This window comes from Lissotriton vulgaris, chromosome 6, assembly GCF_964263255.1.
Source record: "Lissotriton vulgaris chromosome 6, aLisVul1.2, whole genome shotgun sequence".
Taxonomy (NCBI): Eukaryota; Metazoa; Chordata; class Amphibia; order Caudata; family Salamandridae; genus Lissotriton; species Lissotriton vulgaris.
Genome location: NC_141694.1, coordinates 1,094,574,782 through 1,094,600,351, shown reverse-complemented (window position 1 = coordinate 1,094,600,351; position 25,570 = coordinate 1,094,574,782). Strand labels below are relative to the sequence as shown.

The 25,570-nt window shown below is 50.5% G+C and overlaps 1 protein-coding gene across 1 annotated transcript in view; it reads right to left on the bottom strand.

Moving 5' to 3' along the window:
• Positions 1-25,570, bottom strand: part of IGF2R (insulin like growth factor 2 receptor) — a 1,757,136-nt gene that overhangs the window by 1,445,593 nt on the left and 285,973 nt on the right. Inside the window, exon 9 of the mRNA XM_086927157.1 lies at positions 3,354-3,528. Within this exon, the coding sequence (XP_086783283.1) occupies positions 3,354-3,528 (175 nt within the window). The remainder of the gene's footprint in view (positions 1-3,353; positions 3,529-25,570) is intronic.

The window sequence follows — 25,570 nt, the reverse complement described above, 5'->3', positions numbered from 1 at the left end:
CTGGACGGACTACCTGCTTAATTCTATAAATGTTACATGGATATTATGGCTCCTGTTCTCCGCGAGGTGTTTGAGGAGTCCCTTGAGGAGGGGCGGCTGCCGTGTTCTATGAGAGAAGTCGCTATTACCTCGTTGCTTAAACCGGGTAAGGATCCCCTTGATGTAGGTTCCTATAGGCCCCTTTCATTACTTAACTGTGATGTCAAGATACTCGCGAAAGTGCTGGCGGTTAGGCTGTCTGAGCTTATGCCCGTTATTGTCTTGCCAGACCAGTCTGGGTTTGTGCCTGGTCGCGTTACTTCCCACAATCTTCGAACTTTGTTCTCCCTCATCCCGACTATTGCTCCTGAGCTTCCGGTAGCAGCCGTGTTTCTAGACGCCACAAAAGCGTTTGATTCTGTGGAGTGGGGTTACCTTATTGATGTTCTGTGCAGGATGGGGTTTCCTCGGATCTTTATATCTTGGATCAAACTGTTGTATACCGACCCGGTGGCTAGGGTGGTGGTGAATGGTGTGCTTTCCTCCCCGTTTCCTCTAACTAGGGGGACCAGACAGGGATGTCCCCTCTCGCCCCTCCTATTTCCCATTGCCATTGAACCTCTGGCCTGACGGATTCGCCAGCGGCACCAACAGAGCGCGTTCAATTGTTTTCAACGCCAGGTTGGTATCTCTTTATATGCTGACGATGTCACGCTTTATGTGAAAGACCCACAGGCGAATCTTAATGCGTTGTTGCGGGAGCTGGTGGCTTTTGGGGGTATTTCCGGGATACATATCAACTGGCAGAAGTCCCAACTCTTCCCGCTCACTGCGGCGGTGCATCGATTTCCGCTTGACTTCCCTTTGGAATGGTGCGATTCGGAACTGCGGTACCTCGGTATTGTTGTCTCGTTGGACAGGGAGGAGACTGTCAGGCTTAACTACGGCGTGGCTATTACTAAGCTGGCGGATGACGTCACGAGGTGGAAGTCGTTGCCTCTGTCCATGGCTGGTCGGGCGTCCCTTATCAAAATGGTGGTTCTGCCGCGGTTTCTGTATCTCTTCCAAAACATTCCGTATCACCCAGGGGCTTACTGTTTTCGTCGACTTCGATCTGAGCTCATCCGGTGGTTCTGGGGGGGGCAAACAGCCACGTGTGGCGTGGGCTACCCTTACGTTACCCTATGCCGATGGGGGCTTTGATGTCCCTGATTTTGAACTTTATTACCTCAGCGCTCAAACGCACTATGCTTACCATTGGATGCGTCCCACGCCGTTTATGCCACAAGTGGCGGCTGAACACTGGGTCGCCCACCCGCTTCCGCTTGAGGGGATGGTGCTGGGCAATGTGGCCGATGTGGACACGCATCAGACGACGGTGACGTGTACGGTGGATGCTTGGAAACGTGTGGCGCGTTTACTGGGTGTTTCCTTTCTCTACTCGCCGGAACTACCTCTAGCCTATCACCCTGCTCTATCTCTGTTACAGGAGACGGGGTTTCAGCGTCTTTGCAAGCGACTTGGGATCCTTACATGAGGTGGCATTTTCCATGAGGGCACCTTTCGTACCCGCGCTCAGTTTTTTGGTGTGGTTGATGGTTCCCCCTTGGAGCTGTTCTATTATATTCGCCTTAGGCAGGGCCTTCGTGCATTGCTACCGGATTTTCCTGCGGAACCGGAGGTAACCCTCCCGCTCCACGTACTCCTGGTTTCTGATGGTCGTCATTTGGTCTCGAAGCTGTATGGTGCCATTAGGCGGCAGCGTGCTGTACCGTCCAGTCGGGTTCGAGAGCAGTGGGACGCTGAGCTGGGCATCACCATCACTGATGAACAGTGGAAGTACTGCTGTGGTGTTACTGCTAACGTCTCCTCCAGTTGCCGTCTGAAAATTATACATTATAAGTTTGTCCAAAGGTTCTATTATACCCCGGCGAGGAAACTTCGGTTTCGATTGGCGGAGGACGATAGATGTCTTAGATGCCGGGCGGAGGGTGCTGACTTCCTGCACCTGGCGTGGGAATGTGCGGACGTTCTGGAGTATTGGGTGCAGGTCCATGCTGCGCTTCAGATTATGACTGAGGATGGAGTGTTGTTCGACCCTTTGGTCCTCCTGCTTGGGTACACCAGGGAGGTGCCGGTCCTCCACCGTAGATTTGCTGATGTGGCCTTATTGTTAGCTAAACGTAGAGTGGCCTGTTGTTGGGGCCGTGGCAGGGTGCCACAGTTTAAGGACTGGCTACGTGATCTAATCTATTGTCAGGATCAATATAATGTTTATGCGGAGCTGATGCCTGTGAGATGTAGGCCCAAGGATTTCTGGAGTCCACTACAGGTGTATCTCCCTCACTAGGGCGGTACAGGACTCTGAGTCGGAAAATGAAGACCGGGTTGGAATTGGTTAATACCGGCGTAGAGCTTGCTGTGCTGCACTGACATTGGCTGCGTATTTGGAGGGTGCTGCGGGAGGGATTGTCTCCTTCTTTTTGCTGAGCTGGGGAGGCTGCACGCCCTACTGTGCTGCCACTGATCACGGGTTATTGGGCCGATCCCTGCCTTATGATCGATGGAGTTTGGAGGGTGGGCCTGTATGGACCGCGTCATGCTTGAGGGTTGGACTGTCCGCTGGAGTGTTGCATTTCTCCCCTCCACCTAGAATGTTCGCTAAAAGCTTCTGCCTCCCTCACGGATTGCTGCTATGGTTTTTGAATACGCTATGTGATGCATGTATACAATTGCTATATGTTTTGTCCATTTCTGCATGCACTGACGTACATGTCGAATTGTACTCTGGACTATCTGATCGTTATGCCATCTTGCACTGTCCATTCTCATCTGTATGTACCATGATTGCACTGCTGCTGTTTCTTGCCTATCTCCAAATAAAGGTTTAAAAAAAAAAAACTTTTTACTTACAGCTTGTGACAAACAGTGGTGGAACAAAAGGAGTGACACAGAGCAATTCATGCCAACTTGTAATAGGTTTCAGATCAAAACGGACACAAAAATTATTGATTCCTATTTGAAGTCTTTGTGCCTTAGCCATCAAAATTCCCTGCAGGGCTCAAATGGAAAGCAGTGGTCACTTTTTGGAAGAACATTGCTTGCTTTAAGACATTTTAATATGAATAGTCAATTTACACGTACTTCATTTAGACATGCACATCAATTGCATAGACATAATAAAGTGGAGCTCACGGCATTTTCAATGAATCAGGAAAAACACTATTCCTGTGGTATGGCATAAAACCTGCATTATTCAATATGATCTGGAATAGTTTTTTCATACACTTTACTTGCAATATACCTAGGATTTCACCCCAGAAGAAAAGCAATGCGAAATCCAGCCACAAAGAAACTCAAGAGAATTTCCTTACCTGAGGATTTGGTTTGTACCTCTGCCTGCAACCCATGCCTTAGTACTACTACCCTGAACTTTTACTTGGCATGCAGAAACATTTTGTCCTTGACAGGCTTCTGCTTTTGTTGCTCCACATACACCCAGGTAGTAGGTATAGTCCCCTTCTGTAGCCATATAAGGGACTTCAGTATCTGAATGATAAAAATAAACGCCTTAACATATTGCACACCTCAAGTTGACACAAATACATCTGACAATAACGTCATTCAGCATCAGGAGTTACTAAGACTCTTCTACCATTAGCCAATCAACTTATTTAATGTTGTTTTAATTTTCCAAGAGTGCCTACCAAGCCCATGAAAGTGCTGGATGTTGTGCAAGTAAAATGTCACAGAAAACAATACATTTCCATTGATTTAAAGGGGCTATCTTGTGACCTAAGAAATGCTGCCAGATTAGTTTTAGGTAGTCTTTGAAACAATCCTCTCCACCTTGCAGACAGGAATGGTGGCACACAATACGTGCACAGCTACCATCTTGCAATAGAGTTTAAAAGAAACAAAAAAGCTTCATTACAAGAGTCATCTTGTGATGGAATTCAAGATATTTTTGAAATGGCATCACAAGATGGCAACCATATACATATGTATGCATACACAGGATCCGTTCCCGAATTATTTTTATTTTGCCAATGTTGATTTTTTCTTCTCTAACCCAATAGGTCATTGTACAGCACATTTTGCTTTGTGCTGTACTTTTCTTTATTTTGTACTTTTCTATTATTGGTGGCATTTATGAGTATCTTTCTTCCTTCCTTAACAAAAATACAAACAAAAAAAGGTTAAAAAATAGTACCATGATGGGCTTGGAAGCTGTATTTAAAATCATCTTTGGGATTTCGATCAGTACTTTTGGGGGGGCAGACATTCATTAAAAAGAAAATCTCTTATTTCCACCAGAAGAAGGCATCCTAGTGACTGCTCAAAGCTTGATTCACAATAAATGTGGTTTCACCAGGCATTTGTGGGCTACCTTAGAGCAAAATAGCTGTCAGTATCATGCCTGTGTCAATGTCCTCTTTGTCCCAAGGTAGCACTGTGTGGGACACATATCGGACTGCCACATATCCGGCAGTGCTTTCTATATTCCTAGTCATGTCTCTTGCAGGGTAATATTATAAAACCAGTAATCTCCTTGTTTTAATATACACCACCAGTGTTACTGCTCTACGAAACACATGTTTCTGTACCTTCACACATATATACGCAAACAAATGCATATGCACAGAAAGATATATGCAATGCACTTGTACATATACAGTTGACTCCTGTACAGGAACAAGGGTCCACACCCACCCAATGCATGCACACGCTAACACACACACACGCACAGAAACATGTTGTTGAGAACCAAGTAAATTACGTACTATCTTGATTTTCTACAGTGACAAGAATACCTAAATCTGTAAGTTTTGATAATCAGTCACAAAGTATACACAGCTACAACAGTTACTGCACAACTTTTCAGACGTCAGGAACCTTAAAGGCTTTAATTTAATTCACTTCCAAAAGCACCAAATGCACCATATACGTATCGTTACATAGAAGGTGGAGATTGGCCGATCTAAAGTATGGCAGATCTAAAGTAGACCCTCTTTTAAATCTGAATAGTCTAGAATTTTTTTAGGTGAAAGTGTGAAACTTAGCAGAAGTGTTTTTAACAACCACATTGTCACCAGAATACGTTTTTCACTCAACTTCTGAATGGATCAACATATTTAACTTCTTTCTTAATTGGTTCAGCAGTCAATTCTCTACAAAAACTAGGTGCAACATTTTTGCATGATCAATATTTATCTATTATATTAAATATAAATGAGTGTGTCTACGACGAGGAGCTATGCAGTTGGATCCTTGCTGAGCTCCACTGGTGTGACGGCCCTCCTGGCTGCAGTGACCATCATGTCCGGGTGGAGCAGATCCGGACAGCCAGATCACAAGGGAGAACCCATTCCCTACAAGTTGCTACGAACAAGCACTGCATGTACTGCGGTAATCCATAGATCTGTGGCTTTTTTCCGAGGCCAGGTGACTCCACTCTTTCTGCCAAAATGGGGCCTTCCAGTGCGCTCGGCCGTGGTTGGATTTGGCCTAGAGCTGCGGCAACTACAGTGCTTTCTTATGGCCTAGCGAGTCAGTGTACAAACGCAATGGACTCTTTTCCCAGTCTCCTGCTGCCACGAGCTGCTGGTGACTGCAGGGACAGCCAGGGCCAAATGCTTTGATCTCACTAGGCTGGCCAATGCCCTAGCATGTAGATCACATGGCTCCCTCCCTCAGATCTCAGGAAGCAGAGCGGTTTCCAATGTTCAACTTGACTTGATGGCTGGGAGATGTCCCCGCACGGCTCCCAACTGCACATGCTGGATGACCTCTTATAGCCTCTTTCAACCTAGATGAGCATTTCCTTTACAAATTGGCTGCATTGCTTTTATTTATTTTTATTTTAATGCCTACCCTGGACTCCTGTCTATTTCCTGTACGCATGCTACATGATGGACGGGGGAGCTGCAGTAAGGGGGCTTCCCTTCTGTGATGGTCTGCTGCTTTCTTGCGATAGGGTCCTCCAGAGAGCGTGCATGATTTTACCCGGGATTGATGTGAGCGGGCCTGGGAGTTTCAGATGGCTCTCTAAACAATGGAACTGAAGGATGGGTCATTGCCTCAGGCCCATGACATCACTTGGGGGGCCTACAACCGTTTTGAACCTTAATTGGAGGTGTCATTTTACATGTGTTAATATGGACCGATACACATTTTGCTGGATGTGACTTTCTATGGCTGGAAGGCTGAGGCCTTTATTTCGCTGCGGCGTATTAGCGCATGAGGCCTTGCTATAAGCCGCTCTGTCTCTTCTGACAGCACCATAACAAACAGTGCTCGATCCCACAGGGATCTCCCCCCACCCCCCCTTCTCTTGAGGATCTGCCACTGCTGCTGGGCATGTGTTCTGCTGCCTGCTAAGAAAGTGAAGCTACCCAAAGGCCTGAGCATTGCTGAACTTTTCCCAACACTCTTCTATGCCCAGTATTTCAGACTCTGTGGCAATGGCCATGCAGACTCCTTCCCAAACAACTGTGCCCAATAGGATGGCCTTGTTGACCAAGGCTAATATCCGGAAAATGTGGACTAATTTCACAAAGGTTTGGGTGGGAATAAAAAGGAGTTTCATACTGCTGTTACCAAACTTACCTAACTTGACCAAAATCTGCAAAATATAAATAGGGTGGATGACCTTCAGACTGATGGCGGATGAGAAGCATGAATGGGATGTTCTCATGACTGGGGTTCATGAGTTGGAACAGCGGTACAAACTTTTACAAGACCGAATCAATGATAAGAAAAACAGATCCAGCAGAAACAATGTCCACATTTCAAAAATACAAAAATCTGTGACCGTCTCAGAGCTGCAGGACTATGTTGTGGGCCTGTTTGGCCAATCGGTCAAACTTGCCTGGGTTCATATAGTCACCAACGCTTATTAGGTTTGCACCAACCACCACGTGATGTTCTGGCCTGGGTAAACTTTTTTTGCATGAAAGAGGACATCATCAGGGCAGCTCAAGATAAAGATTTACTGCTCAACAGAGTATCAACACTGCACCTCTACCAAGATTTTTCTATGGCATTCTCTCCTTGTGAATGATGTTTTGCAGCTATTGAAATTATAGTTAAATAGTTAACGGCAGGGGGGGAGGGGGGGGACCCTCAGCCTAACCAGAACCCACCTGTCAGAGTGACGGACACAGCACTCCCGGAGATTGCAGAGATGTCGGCGGGAGAGAGACGACAAAAAATTTGCAAAGTACTTTATACGTTCTGAAAAAGACTTTGCTCCTTTGGTGTGAGATAAGCTACTGATGTAATTTGCTTGCATTTGTTCTCTCTTTTTCCCCTTTTCTCCCCCGCCTTTCCCTACCCTTGCCCCACCCAGTCCACCTCACTTCCCCCACCCTCCCCATTCCTCTTATTTATGCAAACCAGCGTATTAATCTGCTCCCCATTATTGCAGGTTTTATTTTTTTGTCCTCAGAATGGGTGGGTAGGAGGGCCAGATACTACTAGGAGTTAGCTCCCTTCTAACTTTTTTCTTCATTGACACAGGATACCTCATCAGTGGGGATACGTTGAGGAAGCTGGATTCTGGTTTTTGTATATATTTTTTAGTAGTTTGTTGTGCTTTTAATTTTCCTTTTACGTTTGGTCTTGCTGGTTTTAGGGGTTTGGTATGGAGGGGGAAGGAGTGCAGGAACAGGCTTCAGTTGGTTACGAAGCAGATGTTTTTTATGCCTTTTGGCATTGTTTTGATGTATATTGTTTTATTGTTTATTGTGTTGATCTCACCAGGGCAGGCGATCAAAGTTTAGGTTGTACAGGGTGGTCCCGGGTGGGTGTCTGCTCATGGCCTTCCTTTTGGCCTTATGAATATCATGGCAGTTGACCTGCCATTATGTTTTTAGTCCCTCAAGGTCCAGGGCCTTAGTAAGTGTAAAGCGGGAGTCTGCTGGATCTCCGCCAGCAGTGTGTATGTGGTCTTGCTTTAAGAGTCCTACCTGTTGGCAAGAAATGTCTCCAGGCTCGATTCACACATTCTCCCAGTCAGCTCCATTCTTCTGCTTCCAAGACAAAACAGGTTGAGATTCTTATTAGGACAGGTGTGCAGTTGAAGATGACCTCCACACATAGGAACAAAGAGAAGGGATGTGTGATGATCTACATCTTGAATAAGATAACCCCTTATTCCATTGCTTTCATGTATGGTCCCAATTACCACAAGGCGCCCTTCTTTTCTGCTCTGTTTGCGGCTGTGCCCACTGCCTCCGGACAAAAAATGATTTTGGGTGGAGACAACAACGCAACCTTACAGCCAACCGTGGATCGTACAACTTCCTCGTGGGAAGCGTCCCATCCTCCGCAGTCTTTGACCCAGAGTGTTACAGATTTGAATTTAGTGGATGTTCAGCATCATCTTCATACTCATGATTGGGACCATTCGCACTTCTCGAACATAAATTAATACAAGAATTAGATTTGTGTATTTCTGGTTTTGGTTTTGGCCACCCTCTTGCCTAGAGTAGATAGTGGGACTATCGGGTCTCAAGTTTCACACTTCGGTTACACTATCCCTTTTGACGGCGTCGCCATGATGGCGATCATATCCACTATCAAAAATGTATTTGATCGCTTTCTGCAATCCGGTTCTCCTTTCCAATATCAAGGAAGTGCTTGAATGCTACTTTGCTGAGAACCTGACTGAGGATCTTTCTTGCCCCACAGTTTGGGATGCTGCTAAAACAGCGATACAGGATGAGTTTACAGCACACACCACTGCTTGTTTATATTTCTCAACCTCCAACTAGCAGAACTAGAGGGTGCTATCCTCAAGTTGAAGAGGGAACATAAACAAACTGCCTCACGCCTTGTCTATGGGAAACTACAAAAAGCAAAGGGGGAGTTGGAGGCTCTGATGAACAAAAAAGCGGCCTATAAGCTATTGGAAACCAAACAATTGTACTATGAGAAGGGAAACAAGGTCAAACTGTTGGCATACAGGATTAGGCTTGCCCGGATGAAGAACTATATTAAAGGTATCAAGACTGAGGATGGCTCCTATTTGATAAGAGGTCTGTGATGCCTTTGTTTCTTTTTAAAAGGAACTATATAGAGGCGAGGCTTTAGATATTTGCCATCTCTCCACTTTCCAGATGTTTCCGGCGAGGTCAGAGATGAAATCGACCCTGTGTCATCTTCTTTATAAAAACTGGTTGAGTCCAGGGGTTTCACTAGGGCCGCTAACGATTTTCACTACTTGGGGGATGTCCATTCGGAGGGTCTCTTCCAGTGTTTTCCTTTTCAATATCTCACATCTTTTGGACGTTCTCTTCAAAGACATCAGTAGTTGGGGCCGACTTGAGATCTCGTGGATGGGTAGAGTCAACTGCATTAAAATGAATTTTCTCCCACATTATCTTTACATGGTTAGGGTTCTCCCACTTCAGATACGTAAGACGGGTTTGCACTGATCCAAAGAAAGCTATGGTCCTTTGAGTGGTATGACAAACCTCCCAATGTGGCTAATGCAGTTTTATACAGTTGTTCATGGGAGGGAGGGTTCGGATTTCCACATTCTGTCAGGTATATTAAAGCTGCCCAACTTGTCCCAGCATTAGACTTGATCTCTGCTTCTTTTAAACTCTAAACTAGAAAAGCTGTTATGCTGAATACCCATCAACATCTGCTGTGGTTGCCCCTACATAGCTTTTCCTCTATTGGCACTATTTTCCTCCATCCTGTCCACCCTCCACAACTGGAGACAAAAGGCTCGTACGAGAGATCGACCTTACTCTTAGGGAATTATAAGTTGATGGAATAACTGGGACTAGAGATCAGTGCTCAACCAACTTTTCATCACATTATACCGATTTATATAGTTACACAGTTGCTCCCTTGTACCCGCCAGACTGTCACACTCTAGGGAGGTACACAGGAGACACACTTGATGGAAGATATTTGAGTGAATAAGCTGATTTAGTTTTTTTACAAAGTGCTAGAACGCCCTTTAGATGTGACCAAGACAGGCTATATTATAAAAGGGACAATGGATCTGAATATTGAGATTGATGAGTTGTCTGGAACATGATTTGGCAGAAGACAGCTAATTCCTACATGTCTATTTTATATAGCTGCGCATGCGCTACTCTCACCATGGAGAGGACCTTTTGTAATCGATTCTCCCAAAGCCTTACATGCACGCGAAGGGATGGACAAAGATGGCTGCTCTCGCCATTTGTCCAAACCTAACAGCATGCGCATGCATGTAAGGACAGTAAAAGTCCGCCGCCATCTTGCGTGCTTTCACTTTAAACGCAGTTTAAAGTGAAAGCTCGCCGCCATGAGCGCTCGCGTGCACTGAGCGACAGCCGGGCCGACCTCCCTTGTTTAGAAAACTTTCTCCAACATATACACAGCACACCTATCAGAAGGTGGGAGAAGTTGGCCAATTACAGAGGGAAACATCATCCTTGCTTCTCATACCCAATCACAGAGTAGCTTTCCTGGTAGGAGGCTGCCATTTACTGCGGCTGTATGTTGGTGGCCTGACTGGTGACTGGAACCCGCAGGGGCACATCCTCACAAAACGGGAGGAAAAACACTGACACTCCATCCCCATCCATTTCAGATTCCACTGCTGTGACCTTAAGGCTGGCAACTACCACTCTTCCATGGTTAATTTACTGAGTACAATTTGCAGTGCTTGAACGCTGCAACAGGACTACTGCTGAAATGCATTTCGACAAAGCAAAGCGTGCTGACTAGACGTGCTGTCTAGTTGTTTCTGTCCTGAGAGTGTGCAGCGAGCCCCCTCATTAAGGTCTTTGTATACTGCTCTTTGTGACTGCTGCAGTGTGATATACTCGCCCTCCCCTCGGGCACTCGTGCCGAGTCACGCCCAAGCCCCCTTGGACTCCAAGGTGCTTCCAGGCACCATGTCACCATTCAACCCATTTCCCAAGCCTCGGCTCAGAAGCTGTCTCCATGTCAGCTCCAACCTGTGCTCCTGGCACACACACCACAATTAAAAAAGGAAAGGGACCCGCGTCAGACAGATTAAGAGTGCTCACCCCACACTCAGAAGCCCAGCTTCCAGTTTGCCGCTCCGCGCCATCTCTCCTGGCGGTCATTCAAACCACGCAGCAAGAGGGGTTGGGGTCACAGGAGAATCCAGCCACCCCTCCAAAACAACAAAAGGCAAGTCCATCCTGTCCCACATAGGAACACGGTCTGCACCGGTCGCAGCCATACGCAGCGCCCACTGTGAATCCAAGGCAGTGAAACCCATAACGTCCCCCTGCAACTGTTCACACAACCACCCTGCGACCATGTAAAAACAAGCATAGGCAATAGGTATCGCCTTTGGGACCTTATAAGTATTTAGTTTTGGAGCACAACATCCTTATCGCAACAACATTAACTAATGCATGGCTAAACACTTATAAGGTCCCAAAGGCGAGACCTTTTGGCTATGCCAATGCTGGTTTACATTAGTGCTGAAGGAATTTTCATGATTTAGCACAGGCAGGTGGTTGGATGGGTCCACTGCAGTTGTCAAAGTGAAACCTCTCTATCTGTGATTTAACTAAATATTTAAGTCTGGAAGCGGAGGTGATTTCTCAAGGGCTGGGTCCCAAATATGTCCCATGTGGTAGCTATACTAAGCACCTGCTATTGAAGGCCATTCAGAGTATGAAAGATTTTATTTAAATTTCAGTTTTTCTGTGCAAACACCTCAAGACTGACCTTAGTCACACTTAACACGTATTTCTTGCCTGCAGCTGTCCAAAAGAATGACGACGAACCTCAATAGCATCTATACAGGCTAATGTCCTTGTCATGTAATTGAGCTGGTAAGGGTAAAAAAGGCTGGAGTCACTTCTGGGTAATTATTCAAAGTTATCCAGCAAGTTATTATTTTGCCTCTGCCTCCAAACTTTTATGTGGTATCTCTCCCCATAAGTGAATGAAGATCTAAGGAGCGGTCCATTCCTAAGGCCTCAGTTAAAACACTGTCAAAAACATTTACAAAGATTTGCTGCACCGAAAAATCCCACAGCTGATCTCATCTTATACTCTCTGCCAAGTGTAAAGCCAAAACAAAGTTATGGATTGTTCAGCACTTATAAGAATCCTCTTCCCAACTTGAGCAATGCCAACAGCAGCTTCTTCTTAGTGCAGTGTTCTAGTCTTTGTTGTAATTTCAGCACTGGAGTAACACCATCTTAAGCTTACCTCGTGTCTAATTATAAAATTTACCATGACATAGTGTTGCTATTTGGCTAGACTCTAGGTGCAAAAGCGCAAGTTTGTTTCAATCATCTCAGGAATTCAGGTCAATCTGTGGCACGGTTATTGACAGACTAAATTGAGATTCTAGTTTCAGAGTGCGAGGAGATAGCTGGGGCTAAAAAGGTTGGCCCAGCAGATAGCACTAATTTTCCACAACTAAAAAACGCAGCTGCAAATAGCCAACAGCATGTAATTCCCTCAATGTTTCAGAAAAAGGCCCCATTAACAACTCACCCTATTGTCCATAGTGCTCCTTCGGTCGATATTGATACTGCAATTACTTATAAGGCCCCTATGCCCTCACCTATGCCACTGACCAACACTGACACGCAAGAAACTGACAAGGGTCTCCCCATCCCCTGTGTCAATAGATTTGCGATTCTTGAGCACATGGTGGAGGGTTCCACATTCATGGAGGGGCAAAGCTGCACTGAACTAGGCTCTGATCCAATAGCCAATAGATTTGGTTGCAGGGAGTCAAACCGAGAGCTATGGAAGATAGTAGAATTTCTCCAAAAAGAGGTAGAAGGTTTAAAGAAGCTGGTAGCGACGCTGAATCCCAGGAGGGGCCCTACGGCAGCTGTACCCAGCACGCCAGCCCACTCCTCTCCCCTGGCGCCTCCCTCATATAAAGATGTTCTAGCCAAAAAGCCCGCAATTAATAATAGTCGGGGCTGGCGACTCCATATCACAGAGGCTAAAAGATATCAGGACAACACCCGCACCAATTGTTTCTGAGGTCAGGGCGGGAAGATCCACTGTCACCATACCTAATAACTCTGTGGTAATTGGGGGATGACAAATCCCTAATAACTTGAGGCCTACCAGTCACGCAACTAAAGATCCACGCATGGGCTAAACAAAAGAGGGTAGGGCGACAGTGTATATGGTAAAGGTTCCTAAAACCTCAGGTAGTCAGAGCTACGAATCGAGTGACTCCCTGCGCAATAAGGTTATACATTGGCTCAGACACGTAAGAGAATGCAGATCGATCATTCGCGAGGATATTGAGGGTGTAAGGCGAATGACACTGTATAACTCAGACAGAGATTGTATCGAGGTGAGGATCAAAGATACTGTCTTAGCTGATAATTTAATCTCACTGGAGTTCCGTACCTCTGCCCCTGATCACTCATCTATCCAAATCAGACATATGCCCCTCTGGGTGGAAGCCAGCTGCATGGGAAGGAAGGTCCTAGGGAACAAGGAGGGGGGTTCAGGTCTGAATAGGGTTGATTGACTAGTGTCCCGGGATGGGGAGGCCAGCTTTGAATTGGCAACACCTTCGAACCCAAGAGATGAAAGTGCTTCAGCATTACCAGACAGCCAGGGCATTGCTGTGGGCCATTGTCCTGTGGTAGAATGCCCCCAGGTAGGACAGGGTTCTTCCAACCTAGAGGGCGACCTAACTACAAATAGAACTAATGTAGCAAGCATGAATATTTTGTCATGGAATGTAGCAGGGTTAGAGAAGAAACGGATACTCCCGGAATGGCATAACTTTGTGGATAAATTCTAAGTATGCATATTCCAGGAGACATGGAGCTTAGCTCCACTCTACAAATCAGGTTACACATCCTACTGTATCCCTGCTATTAGCTCAGGCAAAGGCCGTCCGTCGGGAGGCCTACAAATTTGGATAAGAACTGGCCTCAATTGGGTGGTCACCCCACACATTGGCACTTCTCCCGATTTACTACATTTGACCATCAAAGGGCAAGGCAAGGGCCAGTCACTTGAGCTATTTAATGTCTATGCCAGAGGGTCACCTGGTGCCCAAACTTCTCCTGTCATTGCCATTCTTGAGAAAAGCTTAGAAACCATATTGCCCCCAACAAACATCATTGTAGCTGGGGACTTTAATGTAACCTTCGAACCTTTGAGTTCGGGTGATCAAGCAGGAATCATTGAAGAGGACGGCAAATGGGGCATTCCGCCCCTCAACCTAGACCCAATTAAGAAATGGTCACAGCGCGCGATACAAATTAACGCTCTCAACCTGGAATATGACCTGAGAGCTGTTAATGGTAGATCGCGCTCTGACCAAAATGGTGCATTTACCTTTAACAGAGTGGGGTCCTCATCTAGGATAGATTACATCATTTTGGATGTTCGGTTATGGCAGGATCTGATCGATATGGAAATGGTGCCCACAATTGATAGTGACCACAACCCACTCTGCCTCCAAATGAATAATATTTTGCAGCGGGGGGGAGGGGACCAAGAAACTCAACCGCCCTGCTATGGGAAGCATACTGCAAAAGACGTCTCAAGTGGAATAAAGTCTCACATCAGGAAGGGCTATTAGCCAGTGTGAGGGAGGAAGTTGTGGCCAAAAGTAGTGAGTTAATGGCATTGTATAATGGCCTGGGGGAATCTAATGATTTTAACTTGAAGAGTTTTTATCAAACGGCAATAGATAAGCTGAGTTCGTTTTTTATCACTGAAGGCAAACCAGCCAGAAAACAGGACCATACAAAGTCTTGCCATCCCTGGTACAGTAAGGATTGTGGAGACAAAAGGGCGGCCATCGCACGTAGCATCAGGCTGAAAGACCCAGCTGCTGTCAGAATTGCCAGGAAAGAGTATGCAAGGGCATTGGTGGAGGCTAAAAGGGGTTGGGAGGAGGCGCATTGGCAGGAATTAAAGGCAGCTGCCACACAGAGAGACCCCGTAGTATTCTGGGATTTAATCAATCGTAAAGACAGGATATTAACGGACCCCATGTCTAATCATATTACTTGTGCACAGTGGCAGAACCACTTTGCCAATTTATATTTGTGGGAAGCGTCATCCAAGCCTCTTCCCACAAAGACCAGTCTGCTCACCTGGGAATAAAACTGAACATCAGACAGGTTCGACCTCCTGGAAGTGGAGCAAGCAATTTACAGCATCTCTCCAGGGAAGACAGCAGGCCCAGATGGACTGCCTGGAGACCTGCTCCTACATGATCCCATGCCTTGGGCCCAACTCATTCTCCATATCATGAATTTGATAGTTAGAGGGTTTGCCATCCCGGACTCCAGGAAAGGGGCCGAGGTGGTACCAATATTTAAAAAGGGGAATAGAGAAGACCCTGCCAACTACCGGCCAATCAGCCTTATAGACGTGATTCAGAAGGTTGTTGGCAGGGTTCTTCTCCTGAGGATTAGAACCTGGCTGGAGGATGGCAACATCCCATCACACTTCCAAGCAGGGTTTCGGCAAAAGGTGGGAACAATGGACCAGGTCCTCAGATTCTTCATGATCTATTGGAAGTCAATCCTTTTGGGCAAAGGGAGTTTGTACCTGGCTTTCATAGATCTGAAGACTGCTTTCGACCTGGTCCCCCGGGGCAAGCTCTGGCAGGTACTTGGACATCTGGGTATGCCATCTTACATTCTAGATTTTATACGAAGGATGCACATTGATAACTATGCTAGAATCAGGTTTGGAGCCCAAGGGGAGCTGACAGAGAATCGCGGTAGGGAGGGGGGTACGCCAAGGTTGTGTGCTGGCCCCCACCCTATTTTCAATATTTATTAATGGGGTGGTGGCCCACCTCAACAAGGAGCCAACTGATGCTCCAGATTTGGCAGGAGAGAAGACACCTACCCTCCTCTTTGCCGACGACACTCTCCTAATCTCCAAGTCCCCAGGTGGCCTACTGAAGAATTTTGACTCATTTTGTAAAGAACAAGCTAACCATCAACACTAGCAAAACTAAGCTGATGACTATTAACCCCTCAAAACGCTTTAGGAACAACATCAGCCTAAACGAAGTCCCACTAGAGATGGTGGAGTCTTTTGACTACCTGGGGATCAGAGTTTCCAAAAATATATGAAGTGGTCCTTGCACATAGACAAAATGCTTTTAAATCATAAGCGGGTGTCTGGCGCAATTGCCAGAGAACAGTATCTTTCGGTTAATAGACCGGTTACACCTGCACTAGCAATTTATGATGGGAAAGCTCTACCCTCGGCCCTCTATGGGGCAGAGCTTTGGGGTATGGAGAATGTCACCGAATTAACCAGGTCAGAGAATAGATTTTTAAGAAACCTTGTATCCCTTCCCACCTCCACCCCTCTGAAGCCCTTGTTTTACGACACTGGTAGGAGACACATCCAGGACATTGCCAGGCTTCGTCCTTTGCTTTTCTGGGCCCGCCTCAAAAGGACGGAGGAGCTCTGCAGGTATGCCGTGGGGTTCGATGAATTAGTGGCGGCAGACAAGGGAGGCAGGATAAAATGGCTGGTTGATTTGACGCATCTTTTGGGCCTCATCGGCCTAAGTGAGGCATGGGCGACCCAGATTCCCCCTTCCAAGCTGGACTTGAAGCGGGCATATTGGGATTGGGTGTCGAAACGTGAGTTATGTCAGCAGGCAGGGAAACTCACGGAGGGATTCTTTGAATTTAAAAGCATCCGCAGATTAGAGCCCTATCTGACTTTATACAGGTCCCTAGGGACAGGACCTTGTACATGAAGCTGAGATTTGGCACCCTACCGGTTAATTCAGTGATTTCCTCATGGAAGGGGTCACACTCGAGGGGGCGTGGCCAAGAGCTCGATGTAAGAGGACGTGCCCGGGTAGAGCTCCGAGCGAGGCTCCCCTTCCACGGGCGATTTCTCCTTCAATTCCGGTGCATTCGGGCCCAAACTCGGACCGAGTGCACCCGGGGACCTGCCCTGCCATCCCTGAAAATTTCAGGAGGATCGGAGCACCGGACCCCCCGACCGTCGGCTGCTGCTGCACCTGCCCGCCCAGGGCTCACTTCCGGTCGGCGGCCCCATCTACCCAAGACCGGGGATCCGGCCCAACGAGGTAGGCCGCAACACGTGTGCACTCCCCGGCGCGATCCGGAGGGGAAGGAGACCGCGCCGCAACGCCGGCCGCCCACCAGCGCTCCAGCCGTGCAGGGGCCCCAGATTCAGCTGCAAGGCATCCAACCCTGGCCCACGGCAGGCGGTGAAATCGGCCCGCCCTGCCGACCGACCCTGGAGGCATCCTGCCAGGCCCTGCGAGCACCGGAGAGGGGGACCACTCGGACACCTGGGGGTCCATTTGATCAGCGTTGCCCCTGGCTCCCGGCAGACCACAGCAACAACTGACCCGCTCTGCCCCCTGGACCCTCACACTCGCCCGCCGCCTTGTCACTGGCCCAGCGAGGGGGACGAGACAGTACCACAGCGCCCGGTACCCCCGGTGAACCCACGGCGCGGGGATCCCAGAGACTACAAGCAGGCACGCCACACTGACCCGCGGCGCCCTGCACTGCTGACCCGCCCTGCCTGCCGGCGCTGGGGACTTCCCGCCAAAACTAGCGGGAGCCGGAGGACTATCGCACTCCACTGCTTGGTGACCCGCACTATCGATGTCGCCCCTGGGCCTGAATGATCGGCGACGGTAGCTGGGTGGCCCCACCTCCTGGACACCGGAACCCACCCGCTGTACAGATACAGCCGCTGGTCAACGTCGGACCCATCCAGTGCTGAAGAGCTCGGCCCACGCGACACACGGACCGTGACCACGTCGAGACAGCCCATCCAACAATCGACCTTACACCAGGGGACCTGCCCAGGCCCACGCGGGTGAGAACCCAGAACAGCTCCGCATTCTCCACCTCAGCTAATCCGGCACCGAGCTCCACGGTGCCCCACGCAACGTCAGGTGACATCCAGGATCCCGCACACCGCCCGGCACGGGCTGAGCGGACGGCCTGACCAGGAGAGGCTAGTACGCACGGGCCCCAACAGCGTTCGCCGTGAAAGCTTGCCTGACCGGCTGCCTACCCGTGACGACCACCCACATGTCAGGGGGGACCAGAGCGAAGACCGGCACCGGTGGGACACTGAGCAAAGGAAAGATGGTGAAGAACACAGAGGCTGACCAAACCGCCTCCAAACTGGACACTATGCTGGCGGCCATGGAACGCCTGGAGGAATCCATGCAGCTCACCCGTACGTCACTGGAGAACAGGATCGATAAAGTGGCTGTGGACTTAACGCTCCTTCGAGCGGACCACAAGAAACTGTCCGACCGCACCACGGCCTTGGAGCAAACGATGGCGGAGACCACACCCAAGCTGACGCAGACAGATAAACACGTCCGTGACCTACTCAACCGGGTGGAATTCCTCGAGGATAGAGCGGAGGATGCTGAAGGTCGGGCCAGAAGAAACAATGTACGCATAGTGGGCCTGCCGGAACGATGGGAACGGAGGGAGACTGCGGAACATATGGAGATCTGGCTCAGGGAGCTCCTACCAGAAGGCACCCTGTCACCGCATTTTGTGGTGGAAAGGGCGCACAGAGTACCATCCCGTCCACCCCCGGAGGGCTCCAGCCCGAGGCCAATGCTCATGCGGGTGCTGAACTACCGTGACCGGGACGCCATTCTCCGCGAAACGCGGAAACTGTCGGACATACAGGTGGACAACGCCAAGGTGATGTTCTTCCCTGATTACACCATTCAGGTCCAGCGCCGGCGTCAATCGTTCCTCGAGGTGAAACAACGGCTCAGGCGCCTGGCTCTCAAGTACTCCTTGCTGTTCCCAGCACGTCTCAGAGTGGTGGCGCAGGACAAAACCCACTTCTTCGATACTCCAGAGGCGGCGGCGGCCTGGCTGGATTCAGGAGTGGATGCGAACTACGTACCTGCGCCGAAGGAGCAGCGCCGAAATCGAGGTACCCGCAGGCGGAGACAACGACACGTCTCGAGGCCCGGGTCGCCGACCACAGACGCAGAAATCGGACCCACCCCAGAGCAAATACTGATTGAACATCGAGAGGCCATCCGGAGAACGGCTGAGATCAGTGGTTCACAATCGCCCATCCTGATCTCCAACGCAAGCCCAAGATCACGCGGGAGCGAGGACGACGATTTCATGTACGGACTGCCAGATGACTCAAACACTGAGGGCTTGCCGGATGTCACACCCCAAACATCGGATCTGATAGCATAAACGACCCTCCTCAACCTAGCCCAGGCCTGGGCATTGCGATTGGCATCCTGGGACAGTTTGGTCACTTTTAAGGCTGACCTGTCCGGGAGTCCACAACAGCACTTCTGAGACCCACGGCAGCTACATACAGCCCCATCTCCGTGATCTGAGCTCCACTCCTGATCCCCCCACCTACCGGCCCGGCACGGCCCGCCGTGACACCGAGAGAGGGGTTGGAGCGGTCCCATTGACACGTCACTGGGAGCAAGCATCTGGTGGGGTGGACGGACCCCTAGAGGTGAGTGGCCCCCCCTGAGGAAGTAGCAGATGGGATCCCCCCCCAGGGGTGGACTATCCGAGACCAGCGACATTGGGAACCCTGACTTGTCTGCGGACACTGCCACTGACATTTGGTGCCCCTAGACATACTGCCCGTGGAGGGGAGCTGCCACAGCTCTCTTGGCGACTTGAACTCACTTGCTTTACTCACGTGCTGAACTTCGTCATCCCCCCATTGAACTCACGGATTGATTAAGCTCGATAGAGCGTTTGGGCGGCGACTCGTTCTGTCGTTGCCCTTTTGGTATTATGTTTCTGTTAAAGTTCTTCCTTTTGAGACTAGTGTGGACATTGCAACGCTACAACGTGCATCCCTGGGACTGTGGGAGTGGGCGAGGGGTAACAATAGCCACTGTCCGCGGCCGCTGTGTGTGTGTGGGTGGGGTGGGCTGGGGGTTGGGAGGGGGGGGCTGGGTGCTTGAGCGCGATGCATACTGTGATGGCTACGGTTAAATTTTGTACCTGGAATGTCAGGGGCATGCACACACCCTCACGTAGATACCAGGTGTACTCATACCTTAGGCGACATCAGGTCCAGATTGCACTACTGCAGGAGACACACCTAGTCGCCGCTGAGGTGGCCGCACTTCGCCGTAGGTGGAGGGGGCAGATATACGCCACGACCTTTTCAGCGTTCGCGCGGGGGACCCTGATCTGGGTCAGACCTGGGGTTCCATTCGCACTAACACACAGCAATATCGACACCGAGGGACGCTACGTCTTCATACAGGGCAGACTAGACGGACAGCAAATTGTCATAGCCTCCATATACGCACCCAATGTGGAACAGGGGAAATTCTTCACGCGCTTGTCGGCAGTAATTGCGCCCTGGCCAGACGTACCCTTGATGGTGGGCGGGGATTACAACTGCGTACTAGATGTTTCCCTTGACCGCTCGTCCCCCCCAGCAGCGATCGCCCCAGCGCAAGCGACTTCCAGGGCCCTAACCGATTGGGCGACACAATGGAACCTGCACGATGCCTGGCGAGTCAGGAATCCCACCGCCCGGGTGTATTCCTATTACTCGGGAGCCCATTCTCTGCATGTTAGGTTGGACCGATACATGCTGTCCCGCGACCTGATTTCCTCCGTGACTGACGCTGACTATCTGGGACGGACGCACTCGGACCATAACCCGCACACACTGGTCTATGGATGGCGGCGCCCACGTCCGCCCGTACCCACATGGCGCTTACAGCCGGACCTCCTACTCGACCCGCCATTCCGGGAGGAGATGTCCAGGAGAATCATTCAATATTTTGAAGACAACACCGACTCGACCTCCTCCCCGAGACTTGAGTGGGACGCCTTCAAGGCGGTCACCCGGGGAGGCTGCCTCAGTGTTCAGGCGGGCCTGCGAGGCCAGGTGGAGAGGGATCTGATAAGGGTGGAGGAGGCGCTACTGGATAAAGAACGGGAGGCGACGGGAGGCGATGATTCCCAGCTGATCTCGACCAGGGCAGATCACGCTGCGTTGATGGAGCGCCTAAAGAACATTAACTTCGCGGCCCACTCCGCGCGCACTCACAACGCGGGGGACAAACCTGGCAGACTGCTATCGTGGCTGATACGGCAGGACGCGCAGTCTGCGCCGGTCCTATCGATCCGTACGTCCCAAGGCGTCGAGGTCTACACCCAGACACAGATCCACGAGGCGTTCACGTCACATTACAAGTCCCTGTATAACACACGGCTGCAGGCCACCGTGGTGGAGATCGTGGACTATCTAACGACCCTGCAGCTCCCAACAGCTACTGCTGCCCACCAGGCGGAGCTGGGTGCTGCAATTACCGGTGAGGAACTACGGGACGTGATTTTCTCCCTTTCCAATAGCAAAGCGCCGGGCCCTGACGGGCTCCCGGCAGAGTTCTACAAAGCCTACTCACTGGTGCTAATACCAGAACTGCTGAGAATGTATAAGGCGGCATTGGAAGATGCTGAGCTCCCAGCGTCCCTAAACGAAGCTAACCTGGTCTCTCTGCTGAAACCAGGTAGGGAGGCGACCGAACTTGGCTCATACAGACCATTGGCACTCCTCAACACCGATTATAAAATATTAGCCGCGACGCTCGCCCGGAGACTTGCACCGCTGGTCCCCACGCTGGTGCACGCTGATCAAAATGGCTTTGTGCCCACCAGGAGCACGTCCTACAACCTACGCCGGTTTTTTAAGATCCAACGGTATGCAACCCCTACCTGGCCGCGTTCAGGGTGCATCGTGCTCGATCTGGAAAAAGCGTTCGACTCGGTGGAATGGCCGTATCTCCTCCGAGTCCTTGAGAAATACGAACTAGGCGAAGCCTATATCCAGATGGTGGGGCTCCTCTATCAGGCGCCCGAAGTGCGTGTCCGGACTGGGCGGTTGTTTTCCGACAGGATCCGCATTGGGCGGGGTACCAGACAGGGCTGCCCCCTCTCCCCTATGATATTCGCCCTGGCGATGGAGCCATTGGCGGAACTGCTCCGCACCTCCGGCACCACATGGGGCATCCCACTAGCGGACGGCATACACTCGGTGTCTCTATATGCCGATGATCTACTACTGTATGTCAGAGATCTCACATGCATACCTGAGGCAATCGCGGACATCTTCCGTACATTCGGAGATATGTCGGGGCTCCGCGTTAACTGGGCCAAATCGGGAACCTACGCATTCAGTAGCGAGATGCCGCAATGTGAGGTGCGCATGATGGGGGAGACGCTCCGATGGCACCCGACGGTATTCAGGTACCTAGGGATCTTGATATATCGAGACCCCGTGGATCTCCTGGAGGGTAACCTGGTGAGGGCTATATCCTCACTCACGGCCCAGGTCACGTTCTGGAACTCCCTCCCGCTGAATGTGCCGGCCAGAGTGGCACTGACCAAAATGATACTGCTCCCCCGGCTCCTCTATTATTATGCTAACCTGCCAGTGTATGTGCCAGCGCGCATATTCAGAGGGCTGGAAACTCTCACCAGGCGCCTTATTTGGAACAAAGGGAGACCACGGGTAGCGTTAAAGACTCTATATGCGGCCACGGACGCTGGAGGCTTAGCCGTCCCCAACCAGGAGCTATATTACTTAGCAGCCCAGCTACAATGGGTCGCTTACTGGCTGAGCGGCAAGAACCTGATAGACACGGCCACGGCTGATACCACTCTGTCCCCCGTGCAGGTGCTCACACTCTTCCACCCCCTAACGCAGGGGCGACACCCCACACAAGTCCATGTGGCGATCGCGAAGCGGTGCTTTGCGCGGGCCCTCAGACTTACCAAAGGCACAGTGCCCTACGCTCCGAACCTGCCACTACTGGGAACTCCCTTGGGCACTAGCATACTTTCCTCGACTGCGCTACGCAGCTGGACGGCGGCAGACCTGGACGACCTGAGCGGCCTATATAGCGACGGAGTGCTGCTGCCCTTCGAGACCCTGACCGCAGACACCGAGCTGCCAGTGGGTCAATTCCTGGCACACGCCGGACTCCTACATGAACTGACGAAGGCATGGGGTGACATGAGCCAAGAACCGCCCACTCATCTTCTCATCCAGTACCTGCACGTGATGGGCAATGGGTCTCATATAGTGCACTGGCTGGCACAGGCACTACACACCCATACTCTATTCTCCTCCCAAAGGCTGAGGGGGAAGTGGACGACCGACCGAGGCTCCGACTGGACGGACAAACAATGGACCGCAATATTAGCGGGCGCTAGAAATGTTCCCCGAAACGCGCGATTTAAAACCATCCAATATTATATCATTCATCGAGCATATTTGTCTCCTGACAAACTGAATCGCTATTTCGGACTCACTTCGTCGGCATGTCCCAGATGCGGCCTCCTAGACTCAGACTTCCTGCACGCACTCTGGAACTGCGCCCACCTCGCCTCGTACTGGTCAGCGGTCACTGACACGCTGACGGCGGCCTCGGGCGAAACTCTCCCCAAGACGTGGGAAGTATGCCTACTGGGGCTCTACAGGAGAACCAAGCAGACCAAGCTGCGGGCACGCTTTTGGGACTTAGGCCTCATTACGGCTAAACGCCTCATTACGAAACGGTGGAAAAACGCCAACCCACCGCGCCCTGCAGACTGGCGTCGCTCTTTTGGCAACTGGGCCAGTGCGGAGAGTGTGTCACTACACAGAGAGGAGACCACTGGCCTACGGAAATACCCGATCGCCCAAGACTGGGACGCTACCCTGATCGCGTACCACAGGGCATGCGCCCGGGCCGGTATAGAATGCCAACCTGACGCGGAATAGAAGGGGCCCTGTCGCTTGCTGTCCATATAGGTCACGGAATTTGCCCCCCCCCCCCACTGCCGCGTCCCCCCCCTTCCTCCCCCACTGCCGCGCCCCCCCCTCCCCCCCTCATTCCCCCCCGCCGCCAGCCCCGACTACCGAGCTCTTGCACACCGAGCGATGTCCCCTGCCGCCCCCCGCCGCTGCCCTTCCCCCCCCCCGCTGCCTCCTCCCCCCCCCGCCTCCACCCCGCGGCCGCAGCGACACCACATCCTCGATCACCCCCGCCCCTGCGCAGCCCGTACAGGGTGCACCACACACGGCTAGGATTCAAGACACACTACCACACGCACATGCACTAGTCCAACAGTTGTTGAAATGTTTCTCCCTCCCCCTCCTCTTTTAATTCCCAGTTATACCTTTTGGTTGACACAGAGACTGTTGATTTTGTACACGCGCTAATGCTCGACACCCCCCTCCCTGTTTCCGTATCATACAATGGCAACTGGGTGTTTTCATGTACAGGCAGCGGAAGCCCAGCGATCCATGTGACGACGGGGGATATGATCCTGCTCCAGCTCGCTACTGTACTGAACAGGGAACATAACTCAATGCAATGACTGTCGGATTTCTTACAGCACCCTGGTCCTAGCGCAGTGCCATGAGCCGCAAGCGCTGCGGCACGAGACATTTCCTAGCACCGCTGCTTGTGAACTAATGCATTACCACTGGCTACTGTTTATTTTCACTCTTATTTAATTGCCATGTCATTCTGTACTGACAGCCGAGTACCGCTTGTAGTAGTGGTTTATTGTTATGACACTGTGTGACTGCTGTTTAACTCATCTGTGAAACTAAATAAAGTTTGGGACCATTGGTCTTCAAAAAAAAAAAATGGAAGGGGTCACACTCTGTTCCTGCATCCTGCCCTAGCTGTGGCCATTTTGATGAGTCCATTGCCCATTTTCTCTTGGCATGCCCCGCTTACACAAAGGCCAGAGAAAAGTGGCTTAAGCCAGTCTGCAAAACCTTAGGCCTCATGAGCCATGTGGCTGCCCTACGCAGCCACATGGCTCATGAAATCGTGAAAAAATTAATGAAACCTTCCCCCAGCCTGCAGGCAGAAAATCCACCACCCACTGTAATAGCGTCGCTGAGTTCTTTCACCAGAAAGTAAACACTATCTACTCAGCCTTCCCCCCCAAAAATTTCACCCCCTCAGCCCAACCCAATGAACCCACAGCTCCCCCCTCTTTTCAACATCAATCCACTTTGACTCATTTTCCTCCTCTGGACCTTGCAACCCTTGAAACCTTAGCGCGGAAAGTCAAATCCGGATCCCCTGACGACCCAGCCCCGCCAGATATAATAATGGCAGCCTCTCAGATCACTCTGCCCACAATTAGGGAGGTTTTAAATGCATCCATCACCTCTGGCATTGTCCCGACCGTCTGGAAGCAGGCCATGGTCAGATCATTATTGAAAAAACCGAATCTAGACCCGACTGACCTGGGTAACTACCGACCCATCTCCCTGCTCCCATGGGTGAGCAAGATCCTGGGAAAATATATAAATCAACAGCTGTTAAACTTCTTAGAAGACCACCATTTACTAGACCCCACCCAGACGGGCTTTAGACCGAAACACGGGACTGAGACCGCCCTCCTCATGGTCACTGAGGAAGCCAGAAAAGTCCTGGATCAAGGAGGATCAGTGGCAGTGATCCTCCTTGACCTCAGCGCGGCATTTGACATGGTCAGCCACGACACCTTGCTGCACCGTATGTCCTGGGCCGGGATCAAGGACAAAGCCTGGTCGTGGTTTAAGTCCTTTCTAGAGGACA